This window comes from Girardinichthys multiradiatus, chromosome 12 (assembly GCF_021462225.1).
Source record: "Girardinichthys multiradiatus isolate DD_20200921_A chromosome 12, DD_fGirMul_XY1, whole genome shotgun sequence".
In the NCBI taxonomy this organism is placed as follows: Eukaryota; Metazoa; Chordata; class Actinopteri; order Cyprinodontiformes; family Goodeidae; genus Girardinichthys; species Girardinichthys multiradiatus.
This window is the reverse complement of record NC_061805.1, coordinates 49102621-49118926: the sequence shown is the minus strand read 5'-3', so window position 1 is coordinate 49118926 and position 16306 is coordinate 49102621. Positions and strand designations below refer to the sequence as shown.

Below are 16306 nucleotides of genomic sequence, written 5' to 3'. Positions count from 1 at the left end.
TCATCTGTCACTCAGGCTTAGCACATTTCTTGTCCTCAGAGAGTCTTTTTCATCTAACTGTCTCTTCTTCTTCCTGTCTTGTTCCCCCCCTCAGGTTGTATTTCTCCATGTAATTGTCAAATTTTTTTGTGTGTTTGTTTGCTTCCCACAGCATGACAGTCAGTGGAGTCTCTCGCCTTGCTCGGTGTGTGTTTGCTCCAAAGGGAGTGTATCCTGCCACGCTCGCCCCTGCCCCCATCTGACCTGTGTGGGGGACCAGAACCCATTCATCCCAACTGGGGAATGCTGCCCGAAGTGTGGCCTTAACGGAGGTGAGGGCTGCTTCCAATCATCCTGTACATAAAGAGTTTATTACAGACTGCATTTGTTAAAGATTTTTTTAATAAAGCATCTGTTATTCAGCTAAGATATGGCTTTATATTTTGATTAATCATTGTTTTTTTTTTGGAAAATTGCAAACAAATCAGAAAAACTTTTACATCTTCTAATCTCTGACAATTAGAAGTCACAGAATATTTTTAAGTAATATCATCTTCTTAATAGTTATTTACCAACATTGACAACATAACTAATTAAGAAGTACGTGGAAACTCTTATGATGAGTTAGTGCAGCAGTGGCACAGATTGTTTTGAATGTTCACAGCTCTATAAAGTCAGGAAATTATTTGAAGTAAATACGAACCAATAAATAAAAAGGGCTATACCTAAAATATAATAAATACATGAAAAAGAAAATTGTTTTGCAATTTCAAGCTGATACGGTCATTTAAACTTAGCATAAAAATGATAAAATTTTATTTTTAATTAGTTTTTCTCTCTACATATAAATAAAGGGATCTTAAAACTTTTTTTTGACTTACCTTTAAAGGTAATTAAAAAGAAGATTATGTACATGTCTGTATTGTCCAACTGTATGAGAGCAACTTGACGTTAAATAAAAATGTCTGTTGGTCCTTTTAAAAAAATCTTTAAATGTCCCTGGGGTCCACAGTGAAGTTCCCTCAAAGAAAGGTCTGACTCTGGGTTTTTCTGGGTTTTTCTATGGGGGGACAGAGTTCCTACGGTGTCTGGAAATGTTTGAATATCTTCTAGGTCTGGATAACTATAGCAAAAGAAAACAACAAAATATTAGTATTTCCAGACTTTATTCCCTATCCTATTGTCTCAAACTTGTACGTTTAATTACATGCTTCCTTCTTTGTCTCCTTACTTTCTTCCTTCCTCGTTTCATTCATTGGGATCTGTGTCCCTTCCTTTCTTATATCTTTCCCCTCCTTTTTTATTTTCCTACTGTTTGTATTTTACAAGACTGTGTTTATGATGATAAGCACTGCTGATACACATGCTGCATTAAAATGCGAATTTCGGAAAATGTGAACAAACTGCTACCGAAAAAAGATTTTTGTTCATCTTAGAAAAACAGGAACCATGTCTGAGTTGGATGTTGTTTTTGTAGCATATCTTGAAATTCCAGTGATTCTTTGTTTCACTGATTTTGTGAGACACTGGGAACATTAAGGACAATTTTCCAAACAGTGCTTTAACGTTGTTGGACCCCATATTTATTAATAAATATCCATGTACAGATATGATGTGGTACAGATTTGCGGATTTGTGCTAAAACGTTAATATTGGATCTAACAATGTCTTGGAGAGACAATGATTTATCTCAGTGTTTAGCAGCTCATTAGTTAATTGTCTTTGTTTCCTGACTCTAAATCACCGATCGTGCAGGCGATTAATGCTTAAAGATCCAGCTTGTTACCCGACGGCCATCTTTGCAGTTTACTTATTGAGTTTCTGTTGGTGCGTGTCAGAGTCTTGCTCCTGGCAGGGGCTGGTCTACAGGGACGGTGAGAAGTGGGAGCCCGGCATTTGTTCCAGATGTTTCTGCGGCAGTGGGAAAGCCCAGTGTTCAGTGGTGGAGTGTCAGCAAGTGGCCTGCAGACCTGTGAGTTTCATCTCAAACATACTTCAAACGTTTTACTTTTTCATTTTCACATTGGCAGCCACCGTGGCTTTGTGTCTGTTCTGCTCAGCTCAATTACTTGAATTCAGTAGAGGAATGGTGACACAAAATTTGACAAAAAAGATGAGAGGAGAGTCAAAATGAACAACAACAGATAGAATAGTCACATTAACAAAAACGTTTAGGGTTTTACCATATAAATGACATATAAACTCAAGTGTATAAAAACAATCACATACCACACCGTCCTTATTTAATAAACAAAAACAAAGCCAGAAGAGAAACCTTTTCTATGAAAAACTAAGTACACCCATCTTGCCTCCAGAGGATTAAAGAAGGAAAACAGCAGCCATGTTCTGTAAATTAAATGTATGTAAATTACTGACGATCAGCACTTCCACTAAAGCAGGGATTCTGGCTGTTTTCTAGTCTGAAACGTACAGGTCTGTGTTAGCACAATGCCAAGCTGGAAAGACACCAGCAATGATATTGGATTCCACTGTATTTAAAGCAGTTAGGTAGTCGCTGTTCACCAAATAGTTTAATTAACTGATCACTATTGATCATGTGAGCAGCTCTAAAACCTTATTGGTGTGTGTAAATACCAAGACATAAAGACAACAGCAATGGCCTTGGAGAAGCAACTGCTGCTGCCCGTTAATCTGGAAGGGGTCATAAGGCTGTATCCAAACAGTTTGGGGGGCCATCAATCGACAGACCCAAATATTATCCAGATGGGAAAAACATTTAAGCCAGCTGACAATCTTTCCAGGAATAGACGTCTCAGACTCTAAAGCCTCAGGTATCGGGTTAAAGGTTAAAGTTCATTACAGGACAATTAGAAAAAGACTGAACAAATATGGCTTGTCTGGAAGGTTTGAAGGAGAAAGACGTCTCTATAAAAACAAAGCAGCCCCTAAATGAACCATAAGACTTCTGGACTTTGTTCTTTGGACAGATGAGACCAGAGTGGAGATGTTTGGCCATAAGACCAAGCTCCATGTTTTGAGAAACGAAGCCAATCATCACAAAGGCCACATCCAAACTGCGAGGCACGGTGTTGGAGGGGTGATGATTTGGACTTGTTTTATAGCCACTGGACCCATGGCACCTTTCAGTGATTAAGTTGACCGCGACAATGTACGATGCTCCCAAACAACAAATCTACAACAGAATGAATGAAAAAAATCAAGGTGTTGCAATGGAGTAGTCAAAGTCCAGACCTCAACTTGAAATTAATCCTGTGGTGGAACATTAAGCGAGTTGTGCAGAAACTCATGTAGACAAAATGAACTGAAACAATGCTAGAAAAAGCAGTGGGACCAGCTGAAGATGGTTCAACAAGCTCTTATTGTCTAAGTTATCTATGTATCTGTCTTGGGGTCAGATTGGGGTCAGATTTTACATTCCAGTGTGGTAAAGGCAGATTATTAGGATTAGTGAACTAGAGTAAGTTGTCCTTTAACAACAGTTTTACTAATCTAATGGGTTTTCTTCTCCTTCAGCATGAGAACCTGGTGATCCTGCCTGGCCACTGCTGTCCTCAGTGTATGTCCAACCCTTGTCTCTCTGCTGGAACACAGTACCAGGTATGCACTTTCTCCCTGAGCCTTATTTCACTTTAAAAGCAGATTACAGGCTTGCTCTTAATGTGCTCTGCTCAGCTGTTTCCTCCAGCTGTGTTTTCAATGCATTGCAGACTCTGATCTCTTACTTTGATCACATTCTGTGTCATACTCTGTCTAATGTTTGGATCTTCATACACACACACGCACCAATCTCAGCTGTGAGTTTCAGAAGCAAGGGTGCAATCTTTGTAAAGAGTTATGTACAAAAGAGATGCAAAGGCTTATTGATACTCCATTGATATCAGCCAATAAATGCTGCTCAGTGTAAAGTTTCAGAAGGTCTTCCAGAATAAAGCAAATCTTTTCCAGCTTGTTTTTTTATGTCTGGTGTCAGAATCCTGAACCTTAAAACTCTGCAAGCATCTAAATAAACACCTAAATCAGTGGTGTTAAAACTTTTAGCCAAATGGGCCAAAATGAAGTTGAAAGAACTCGCGGGCCACAATTTTTTATATTTGTTTTTCAAATGAAACTCCTAAAATAATTCTGTGATTTATTTCTTGCAATAAACATTCAATATTTTAATGAAACATAGTAGTCTGTTTTTCCTAAATGTTTGTGTAAATCAGTGTAGGGGTGCGTGTCAATAAATTGATGAGGCTTGTTTGTCAGATTTAAAGTACCTTTTTAAAATAACCTTTAAGCATGTATTGAAAATATATTTTATAAAGCCCACATTTCCATTTTTAAAAATATATCTTTTATTGCTCTGATGTAATATTCTAATCTTAAAGGTTGTGTTTTCATTAGCTGTAAGTGGAAAATCATAATTAAGAGAAATAAAGACTTGAAAACAGCCTGTGTAATTAATCTATAATGTTTAACTTGAGTTACTGAAATAAATGAACATATTCTCATTAATTGGGATGTAGATCTGACACACATTTCACTCTTTCTTTGAAAATGTTTGCTGTATCATCAGGTTTAATGAACAGATGCGGCCCAAGTTGTTTTAGAGTAAAAGTCGCGTTTGTAGTTCTGCTTTCTATACAATTAGTATAGAAGCAATAAATGGCTTTTAAAAGTGCCCAACATTTTACATTTTAAGATTTACATGAGAAAAATTACTAAATGTGTCCATCTCCATCGACTGGCATAATTTTCCATTTTTCATTTGTGCTCACTCAGGGGCCACAAAAATCATTCTAAGGGTCCTAGATGGCCCAGAGACCACTCCTTAGACACCCCTGACCTCAATGCTGCACCCACACCTATAATGTTCTCACAGAGCCTACTGAACTTTTCTTTCTACAGTATTTCATCCTGAGTTTGTACTGGAATAATAAAGTTTTCCTCTGTCTCCTCCTTGCTGGAAATCTTTTTAAAGAAAAGTGTGTTGCCTATTCCCTACAAGAGAGTCCTTATCTTTTCAAAAAAAGGTAATTTTAAAAAGCTTTTTTAATTGAAAATAATGTATTAAAAGAAAGTTGAATTTGTCCTGACTTGTTAAATACAGATATTGAAGTCAGATCTAGTTTGCTCTGTTTTTACTCACAGTGAGTGTGCTTAAATGTAGAGCATGTCAGTGAATGTTAAAGCAACTATCTGGTTGAATATAGATGATTATTCTGAGCTCTTTTGATCAGTTTGTTCAGGGGAGAGTGAAACAGTCTCACAAATGTGAGTTTAAATCCTCCTGGAACGACATAAATCACTGAGATGATTGATGTTCAAAGAGTTTCACCGGGTTTTGATGTCTTAAAAACTGAAATAATTAGCATTCTTCGAGCCTTGGGTCAATATTTAATTCAGTCATTTAACTTTAAAAAGAAATGATGTTGGGTTTGAAATCTGACATCTGCAGGACAATGACCCCAATTTTTTTTACCAGATTATAAAAAGACCTAAATCACTCCAGACATGGAGCCAGTCTGGGGCAACGGGCAATAGGAAAATGAAGGAAGCAGAAGCTGCAGTTTCAGGAGCAACTTTTTTTGTCCAAATCGTCACTTAAAAGATGATGCTTCAGCCATCTTCAGCAAGCAGTTGTTTGAATCTGTCTAAGAGGAAACTTCAGCCTCCATGTCTAGTCGTAGCTGGTGTTAAAGACCAACTTAAACCATGATTGAGACCTAAAATAGTTGGATCAAAGCAAATTTGGAAAACCTCGGAAAAGTACTCGGCAGAAAGACTATCAATGGAGTCGTGATGATCCTGCCGTCATCTGCAGTACCTCTCTACTGAAACATAAAACTGTTAATTCAGACAAATCTTTTCCCAGTATATTGATTTTTTTCTTACTTTCTTCAACTTTAGAAGCTCACATAAACCTCTTCTGACCTGCCGGACCTTTGGACCATTCCTCAATCTCGGTCAGCTTGGATGGAGAGCATCCGTTACCATCAGCTACCAAAAATTCTCAAGCAGATTTAGGTCTATACTCTCCTCTTTCCTTATTCCCTCTCCTAGCTGCTCCATACTATGTTTTTGGAGCAGCTTTGGAGTTTTCTTCCCTAGAACAGAGTTTCAACTATATTCCCGACATTGAAGGCTAAAAGTGACACATTCAAAAAAGTGATCATTTTAGTAAAATTGGAAAAGGATATGTTAAATAATTAATTATATATAAATCTGTATTTTACTGCATCAATTTATTATTTAGTCAAGTAATCAAATAGGGAAATCTAATTAATTTTGAATAAATTATTTGTTAAAAATCATACAGAAATATGTGTTAATTTTTATTTCCTGTACAACAGTACATCATGAAATAATTTAAAATGCTTACAAATACTCATAATGTGCTGCTAGCACATAAACAATAAATGAAATAATGATTAAATAATTATGAATATTTAAAATAATAATAATATAAAAATAATAATTAAAAAAAAGTTTTCATATTAAAGATCCATTTGATGCATGGATCTTTAGTTTTATGGAAATGTTCAAAGTTTGGGATACTGTTGTAGAACCTAACTTCTCCACGATCTTCTAGTCTTCCCTGTTCCTTAGTCTTCATGATGCTGCTTGTTCTCTAATGTTCTCTTAGAAACCTCTGAGGACTGACACAAAACAGCTACATCTACGCTATATATTAAATTACACACAGGTGGCTACCGGTTGATTTTATTTATGAAAGCAGAACACAAAAGCATACCTTTTTAGATTTTTTGATGTAAAAACATTTAGGAAAACATTTCTAATTTTTCTTCCACTACATAATTGTCCACCACTTTATGTTGGTCTAACAAATAAAATCGCAATTAAACATGGCAGCTTATTGTTGAGGTTTTTGTGGCAAATTGTGAAAAAGTTACAGGGGCATGAAAGCTTTGGTAAGGTTCTGTAATCCTGTCTGACGGTGCCCGTTACGTCTACATCTAGCCATGATTACATCAAAATTTACCAGGTTTGGGAATAACTCCATTAGTTTTGACCATAAGCATATCTGGGTTGAAAAGTACAACTAAACAGCAGCTGAAATATTCTAAACTGACATCTCGCACTGGAGATGCTTCTGGCTCGCCCAACCAGGATTGAGACCCTGCAGCAGACCCAGAACTCACTGGAGGGATTATACTGTACATACCTTATAATGTCCCAGAAGGTTCTGGAGATTGTCTCAGTGGAGAGGAGGTGTCTGGGTTTGCCTCAAGGACCAGTTATCTCCATGAATGAATCTTAGACAAGTGCAGTTGATGGATAGATATTCCAGTTTTTCTTTTTTTCACTTTAGGCCCTAAAACATGACAACATACACAGCAGTGTTTTCATTAATTAACCTTTTGCATGTTTATTTATTTGACATTTAGGGTCAGATGTGTGTTTGAATGCCAGCGTTTTCACTCCCTGGATGCCCCCGTTCTTCTGTCTCCTCCTCAAAGGAAGAAAGCCCACTGGATTTTAATGAGCCTCTGGTGTCACACACAAAGTTTAGAGTGATCTAAATGTGCATCTGTGTGTGTCTCTGCAGCACGGGGAGCAGTGGCAGAAGGACGCCTGCACCACATGTGTGTGTGACATGGGTCAGTCGAAATGTCAAACAAACACCTGTCAGCCAGTCGTCTGTGACAAGGTGGGCAATCACACACACGACTTTCATTTTGTATAACTTTTGTCTCCCACACTCGGCTCTAAGAAGAAAACGAGGACTTGCCCGGTCCAACTCTTCCCTCTTCCTGAAACTGAAACTAAAAGAGAAAGTCTTTAAGCTGAATTGTAAATGTATAGGTTTGCATAATATTCCCAAAATGGAGACGAGTTCCCACATTGCAACTCTGTAAACAGTTTTACAGCAACACAGCATGACAAGTGCAATTACTTATACACTCACCCACACACACTCAAACACACAACACATGCACAAAGTATCCACACAGGCTGACATTTAATCCTTAATTGCATGCAAATTTCTTCTTGCAGCTCCTTTAGTGTGCAGGAACTGTTGCTGGTGGACTCGCAGGGGACTAAACAACACACACACACACACACACACACACACACACACACACACACACACACACACACAGCAAAATATTAAAGAGCTGCACCAGTGCACACTGATAACTGTTATGTGAAAACAAGGATCAGATAACAGTTCTGAATCTCAACTATTTCCACATTCTTAATGCTCACCTGAAACATTGGTTGTTTTTATTTCTCTAAAACAGCCTAAAGTTAATAAACTGTCAGAAGGACCTTATTATATTGTATTATATATTTACTATATACTAAACTGGGAGAATTGGTGTGAATATTTCATTGTTTAATCGATCACAAAAAACAGCCAATTTACAAAATCAGGAATTTTCCCTTTGGGTCAGGCGTTAGCCTCAAGAAGAGGATTAAAGTTTCCTGGTATCTCTTTCGGCATTGATGAGGGGATGGAGCTGGAGATGGGTAGAAGGATGTACATTTTGCATGCTTTGTTGATGTGTTGCTTGGTTTACTGGTCCATCTGGTCATGAGATACACATCAGCAGTGAAAGAAGGAGGACACCAGTCACTGAAATCAGCTTCCACTGTAGGGAGCAGTGCTGATGCTCCTCCGCATCAAAATTAAATCAAGTGATGTTGTTCAGATGTCTGGTCAGGATATCTCTGGGACAGGGGTTGACTGAGATGTCCCACTGGGAGGAGACCCGCGAGCCAGGCCCAGAACCTGCTAAGGGGACTATATGTCCCTGCTGGCAACACAGTGGGATTTTACAGGAGATGATGGACAATATTGCTGCGGAGAGAAATGTCTCGTTTTCCCTCCTGGACCTGCTAGTTGTTACCATTAGAATCAATCATGGATGAATGGATGGAGTGAAAATTGACGTATGGGCAGACAAATGGATAAATGGATGGATGGATGCATGAATGTATGTATGTATGTGTGGATGGATGGATGGATGGATAGATAGATGGATGGATGGATGCAGGGATGAATGGATACATGGATAGATGGATGGATGGATGGTTGGATGGATGGATGGATGGATGGATGGATGGATGCAGGGATGAATGGATACATGGATAGATGGATGGATGGATGGTTGGATGAATGCATGGAAGGATGGATGGATGGATGGATGCATGGAAGGATGGATGGATGGATGATGGATGGATGGATTGATGATGGATGGATGATGGATGATGGATAGATGATGAATGGATGCATGGATGGATGATGGATGGATGGATGATGGATGGATGGATGATGGATGGACGGATGATGGATGGATGATGGATGGATGGATGGATGATGGACGGATGGATGGATGGATGGAAGGATGGATGGATGGATGATGGATGGATGGATTGATGATGGATGGATGATGGATGATGGATGGATGATGAATGGATGCATGGATGGATGATGGATGGATGGATGGATGGATGATGGATGGATGGATGATGGATGGATGGATGATGGATGGATGATGGATGGATGGATGATGGATGGATGGATGGATGGATGCAGGGATGAATGGATACATGGATAGATGGATGGATGGATGAATGCATGGAAGGATGGATGGATGGATGGATGGATGGATGCATGGAAGGATGGATGGATGATGCATGGAAGGATGGATGCTTGGATGGATGGATGCATGGAAGGATGGATGCTTGGATGATGGATGATTTATGGATGGATGATGGATGGATGGATGGATGATGGATGGATGGATGGATGATGGATGGAGGATGGATGGATGATGGATGGATGGATGGATGGATGATTTATGGATGGATGGATGATGGATGGATGGATGATGGATGGATGATGGATGGATGATGGATGGATGGATGATGGATGGATGGATGGATGGATGGATGGATGGATGGATGATGGATGGATGGATGATGGATTGATGATAGATGGATGGATGATGGATGGATGGATGGATGGATGGATGATGGATGGATGGATGATGGATGGATGGATGATGGATGGATGGATGATGGATGGATGGATGATGGATGGATGGATGGATGGATGATGGATGGATGGATGATGGATGGATGGATGATGGATGGATGGATGTCCAACAGAAGCGGCAGGTATTTATATCAACAAAAGAGCCAAAAGAAAGACGGTTTGTGGAATCCTTCAGCTTTACCTGTAAGTTAGGAAGATGTTCCCATCCAAGCCAGGTTTACAAAAGATAAAATCATGATCTGCTGCGAGTCCATCATTAACACAGCTGTTTAAACACTTTTCTGTCTAAATGTAATTCGAATGTCTGTCCAACAAAAGCGATTCAATCCCTTCTTACCTTCCCTCTAAATTGGTCCTGTGTCCGTCCAGCTGTATGAATCACTGCAGACAGAGGCGGCTTTGAACAGAGTAGGACACATTTCCTGCTTCAATGCTTTACAGAAGGTCTGTGTAGCTGTTTGAGAGAAAACAATCAGCCCTGTGTGTTTGGCTCAGGGAAGGAACATGTCACTCAGGGAAAGTGTGTCCTGTTTGGCTTTTAATAGAGTTTTGATAACAGTGGAGGTTTGTTGCACAGAGTAATTTGATTTAGCCCACAAATTCTTCTAACTTATGATGAGCTTTTTCTTTACTTGGTCTTATCAACTCCAAGCACTGCCTTACTCAAGGTGTTTGGGAACATTACGACAGCTGTAGATTATTGGGTCTGGTTGTCTTTGAGTATATCAGGATAGTGTTTCCCATCAATATATTGGAGGGCCGCCTTGTCCCTTCACTTACCCCCTCCACCCCCTCCAGACGGTCGATCGCAACAAAAGTCATTTAAGGTCACTTTCCAATATAAAACAGGCCTATACATTGTCCTTTTATAAAACAAACAAACTGATCTTGTTATTTATGTTAGTTTTACAACACCATGAGTGTGCTCTCACCAGTAGACTCAGACCACGCTGGAAAAGATGTTGCAACCACCTGCAAATCACGCTAAAATATCTGCATTTTTTAAACGCCTCCAGAGCTGTGGGGATAGCAGCACTCACTCGGCCATAACTCTCCTACTCCGTGTCTACGTCGTAGAAAATAGCCTAAGTATTTCAGACCCCGCCCCACATCACCAGGTGACAAGTCTTGACCCGCCCGGCTTGGCTGTCAGAGGGGAAATACTCCCCATGGCTGTACAAGACAGATCTTAGTAAGTAAGTATGTAAATACAAACACTATATTGGGTCACAGCACCAAATCAGTGAATAATGGTGTTCCGATCACTTCCATTGCTGGAGGTGTGGAGAATCTTGACCATCAGCAGAGGCTGCAGTTCTGGTTTTCTCATCTAACTACAAACAAACTCCTAAACCTTAGAAGATGTTTACAGAATAGTTAAAGTTGATATTGCTGCCAACGGTGGGTACATCAACTAACTGGACGTTAGAGAATTATGATAGGATGTCATCAAAGTTCACGTAAATGTAAAAGTAGACGGGCAAATACTTTCAGCAGTATAGTATATCCAATGGATAAAGAAAGAGAGATGGAGAAAAAGAGATATAAAGACATAGATACAGATACATAAAGAATGAGGAAGGGATTAATAACAACAATAATGTTTTATAGCAATGTTCTGTCACGTATGTAGAGATTGATTAAAGCAATCAAATGCTAAATTGCTGTTATTAAACGTAAACACATTAAAATCAGGTTTCCTTTAAGTGTTTGTGTCGATTAGCGCTCGGATCACCCCCAGACAACACTCACAGAGGAAATACTGCAGGACGTTGGTCGTCTCTCCCTAATCAAACAGATTAAGAGGTTTATGGGAGTTCTGGATACAATTTCTATTAAATGTTAAGATATCAGGGACAAAACACCATCAACATCTGGACGAAAAAACTCCACTGGCCTTGTTGGACGTTACATACTTTCTACATTTTTAGCTGTTCATTATTTTAATGTGTTTTCTCTCATATTTTTTTTTTTTGAGACAGCATCCTCCACACTTATTGGCAGCCCTGGTAAAGATGTGTGAAAATCTTTTCAACAAATTCATCCTCTGTTGCAGCAGCAAATTCCCACATTAATAAAATTGCATAATCACTGATGCAACAGTTAATTTTTTTATTTGATTCCATGGTAACAATAGATTTTTAGCAGGACAGTTATTAGGTATACATAAACTGAATTAAAACGGATCCAGCTACAGTTTGTATTTATTAAAGTTTAACTCCCGAAGGTGTCGGAAGCTGGTTGCGGAGGCAGTTGACTTAAACTTACTGTGCTGTGGAAAAGTATTTTCCCCTTACAGATTTATTGTTGTTTTTTTTTTTTTGTCACACCTACATGTTTCAGATCATCAAACACATTTTTATATTTGATAAGGATGACCCGAGTAAACACAAAGGGCTGTTTTCAAATGAGGATTTTATTCATTTAAGGGGAAAAAAGCTATTTAAACCCACCTTGCCCTCTAGGAAAATGCAATTTCTCCCCTTGTTGAATCATAAATTAACTGATTTTTTGAAAGCTGAGCTGAATTTCAAGAGTCGACCCCAGACCTTAATATTACCTGACCTGCAGGTATAATAAATAATTTAAATAGAACTTCTTTGACGACTAAAAAGATCTCAAAAAGTAACACATCATCTTAAAATAAATTCCAAAACTGTAGAAAATGAAGTCATTGACATCTCAGTCTGGAGAGGGTTACAGAGAGAAAACATGCAGCAGTGGTGAACCTTCCCAGGAGAGCTTGATCAACCAAAAAGGTGGGTGTCATGGTACATCGTATATAAAACTAAGTCAGCATTTCACAAACAAAGCATCATACCTATAGTCCGAAATGGTGGTGGTGGTGTGATGCTCTGGGGCTCCAAGAACTGGATGACTGTCTTTAATTGATGGAATCATGAACTTTGCTATGTACCTTCCTTCAGGAGAATGACCAGATATCAATACATGACCATAAGCCCAATCACACTTTGGTTCTCCAACAGATCAATGAGCAAGGCCATCTCTGAATGACTGAAAAAAAGCTAAATGAAGTTTTGGAGTGGCCTAACCAAAGTCTGGACTAAAATCCTATTCAAAAACTGTTGTTTGACCTTAGATGTGTTGTTCAGACACCCTGGACAGGTCAGCAGTCCATCACAGAGACACAGGACAAACAATGATGTATTCACACACCCATGCCTAAGGGTAATTTAGAGGAATCAGTCATGTTTTGGACTGTGGGAGGAAGTCTGAGTACCCAGAGAGAACCGATGCATGCACAGGGAGAACATGCAAACTCCATGCAGAAAGTCTTGGACCTTCTTGCTGCAAGGCAACAGTGCTACCAACTTTACCACAAAGCAGTCCTTCTAAACATGAAGAAACTATTCACAAAAATTAAAAAGTACAAAATTGAAAAGCATCAGTTTTTTCTTTGGAAACACATTAATCACAAATATTTCCACACTGAGGACTTTTCTGCAAATGTTCATTCTCGATATCTCGATATTTCAGCTGTTGCAGTTACTACATTGTTGTTAGTAAATCTGCTTTCTTCAGCATTTAAAAAAAAAGGCTATGAGAACAGCCTGATGGCCTAAACTGTGTTTGTCCTTAATGATGCAACACAAACCCTTTTTAGACTCTTATCTTCGCTCCACTGGAAAACATAATAAGCAGAAAAGCAGCATTTCTGTGAGCGCCTCTGGTTTTCTTTGTCTCCTCTAGCAGCTCAGTTATTTTCCCTCCTTTATTTCTGAATGTCACTTCTCCGTTCCTTTGCAGGGTCTGACCAAAGTGCGGCGCGCCGGTCGGTGCTGTGAGGAATGTGCTCCAGCCAAAGAAAGCTGCCTGTACCAGGAGGCAGTTCGTTACCATGGAGACATGTGGAACGGCACGGGATGCGAGTTCTGCACCTGTAACCGTGGTCAAGTCCTCTGTCGGAGGGCCGAATGTGGTCGTGTTGAATGCCCGCAGGTAAGCCTGAAGGAAGAAGATGTTCAGTAGTAGTCGTTTGTGGCCAGAAAGGAATGAAATGGGGTAGTTTCAGGAGGAAGACTTGCTTATTCCCTTATTTGCTTCTTCTGAAGAGATCTCTGCAAGTTGTTTCTTCTTTTAAGCTTGCTTTCAAATAAGGGTGAAAATACAAGATCGTCTGTCTAAAGAGCTACACTACAGATTACCAAGGATTCAGGCAGAAACGCTTTTTGTACATCTAGGGCCTGATCTTCAAAAGGTTTGCGTGTACCAAACCTGTTTGCGTCCGCAAAGCTGATCTACAATTAACGTGGTAATCAGATGGCGTGTGCAAAATCAGCAGAACTGCGGGCGCAAACTTTTGTCATTTTCAGTACAGTTTTGACCCACATACAGAGAACACTCAGAAGTAAAAGTTTTACGGGTTTTATTGTCAGCAAAGTAATCAGGGACGAGGACTGGAAACACCAACTGTACGGGAAGGAAGAAGAATGGACTGGTGAACAAACAAATAATATGAAGCAACTGATTACTTAGATCTGAGAAATGGCTTACTAAATTGTTGTAGCTTGAACCGCCAGGGTAGAGAGATCCAGAGTCTTAACTTGCGAAGAGAGATTGTTCAGTTGTCTTTTAGTTGTGGTCTTGGTGCCAACCAAATGGAGCTCAGGTGCCGATGTTTGTGATGGAGGATGGAACAGGTTACGCTGATGCCTGGGTCCTGGAGTTGAAGGAAACGGGAAGCCGCCAGCTTGGTCCATGTCCAAAAAGGTACAGACAGTAGTGAGGTTAGGGTTAGGGTTAGCAAAATACAAAGTTACTAGAAGCACATGAGCAAAGCAGAAAAATCAGTAGAGGCTGAGCTTGTTACCACTAAAAGGCAAACTCTCTGGCGTCGAAATGCTGGCAACCTCCCGCTTAAGTACTCCTCCATGCAATCAGCAGATAGGAAACACCTGTCATCCAGCAGACCTGAGAACTCCAGCACCAACTGAGAAACACTGAATGATTATGCAGACAAGTACACCAAACACACACCAGTACATACACCAACACACACACACACACACACACACACACACACACACACACATCTGTGTTTTACTATCTTTATGAGGACTTTTTGGTTACTTCCATTGACTTCTATTCATTTTCCTTGATTTTTAGTGCCTAACCCTGACCCTAACCCTAACCAGTTAATACCTAACCCTAACCCTAACAATAACTCAATTCATACCCTAGTCCTAAACCTAACCCCTGTCCCAAGAACGGAATTTGAAAAAGTGAGGACCAGGAAAATGTCCTCACTTTGTCAAAATGTCCTCACTTTGCGATAAAAATACAAAAAATGGTTCTCACTCAGCAACAAGTACAAGAACACACACACACAAGTACATACACCAACACATACAGACTCAGAAGGCGTGTCTGCCTTCTTGAATATGCAGAACACATGATAATGACCCAAACACGCAAATTTATGGGAGGAGGATATGAAAATGTATTCCTTTACCACCCGTACTGCAATTTTCCAAACCTGAAAGGGATAGCGTGTGAATTTAGCACGTTTGAAATTCAGGTGCTAACTGGGACGCAAAAATGTCTGCGGTCTTTGGTCAGAAAGAGGCATAGATAAAACGACAGATGATGTGGAGAAAGAATCTTCTGTACATGTGCCAACAGATTTGGGTTGGAAAAAACAAAAATAATAAAAATAGATGAGAATAGAGGATTCAATGTAGGATTATCTAAGCTCTGATTTGGAGCCAATCACAAACAATGGCCATGATATAGAAACTCGTTGAAACACTTTTTTCTGGCGTCTTGATCATTTCAGAGTAATATCGCTGTCAGTGATGATCTGCTTAATGCGCACAAAGATCACGGCAAATACAAACATTAATGATCAAGTGTGCACAACCTGTTGACTGTAGTCACAAATCATGCAAACGACCCACTGTGCTTTGATGTTGATAATATTATTAATAGGAAAGAAATAAAGACGTTATAGGGCAAATTAAATCCTTCATTTGGAAACTAGATGCTAAAATCCCTTCTTAGCAAGTAAAAAAATAATAATTTAAAGGCAGCTTTTCCATGTGGTGACAAAGACGGTGTATGCTTTAACCTCGTCACTAAACAAAACACATTGCTTTATTGACACTAACATTATGTCAGTGGAGGGGAATCAGAGCTGGATCAGTTTGATTTCATTGTTTAAATGTGAGCATATGCCAGGGGAGGGTTTTCTTTATCCAGTAACGAAATGATTTTGTGTCATCAAAAAACAATTTAAACAATCCAACACGTTGTGTATCGTTAAAATATATTCAGTAAAATCATTGGGAAATCATTTATTTTTATGTTAATAAATGT

At 39.3% G+C, this 16306-nt stretch overlaps 1 protein-coding gene across 1 annotated transcript in view; it reads left to right on the top strand.

The window, feature by feature from the left end:
- Nucleotides 1–16306, top strand: part of fras1 (Fraser extracellular matrix complex subunit 1) — a 379704-nt gene that overhangs the window by 124392 nt on the left and 239006 nt on the right. The window contains exons 5-9 of the mRNA XM_047381020.1: nucleotides 152–311; nucleotides 1818–1951; nucleotides 3475–3558; nucleotides 7514–7615; nucleotides 13739–13930. Of these exons, the coding sequence (XP_047236976.1) occupies nucleotides 152–311; nucleotides 1818–1951; nucleotides 3475–3558; nucleotides 7514–7615; nucleotides 13739–13930 (672 nt within the window). The remainder of the gene's footprint in view (nucleotides 1–151; nucleotides 312–1817; nucleotides 1952–3474; nucleotides 3559–7513; nucleotides 7616–13738; nucleotides 13931–16306) is intronic.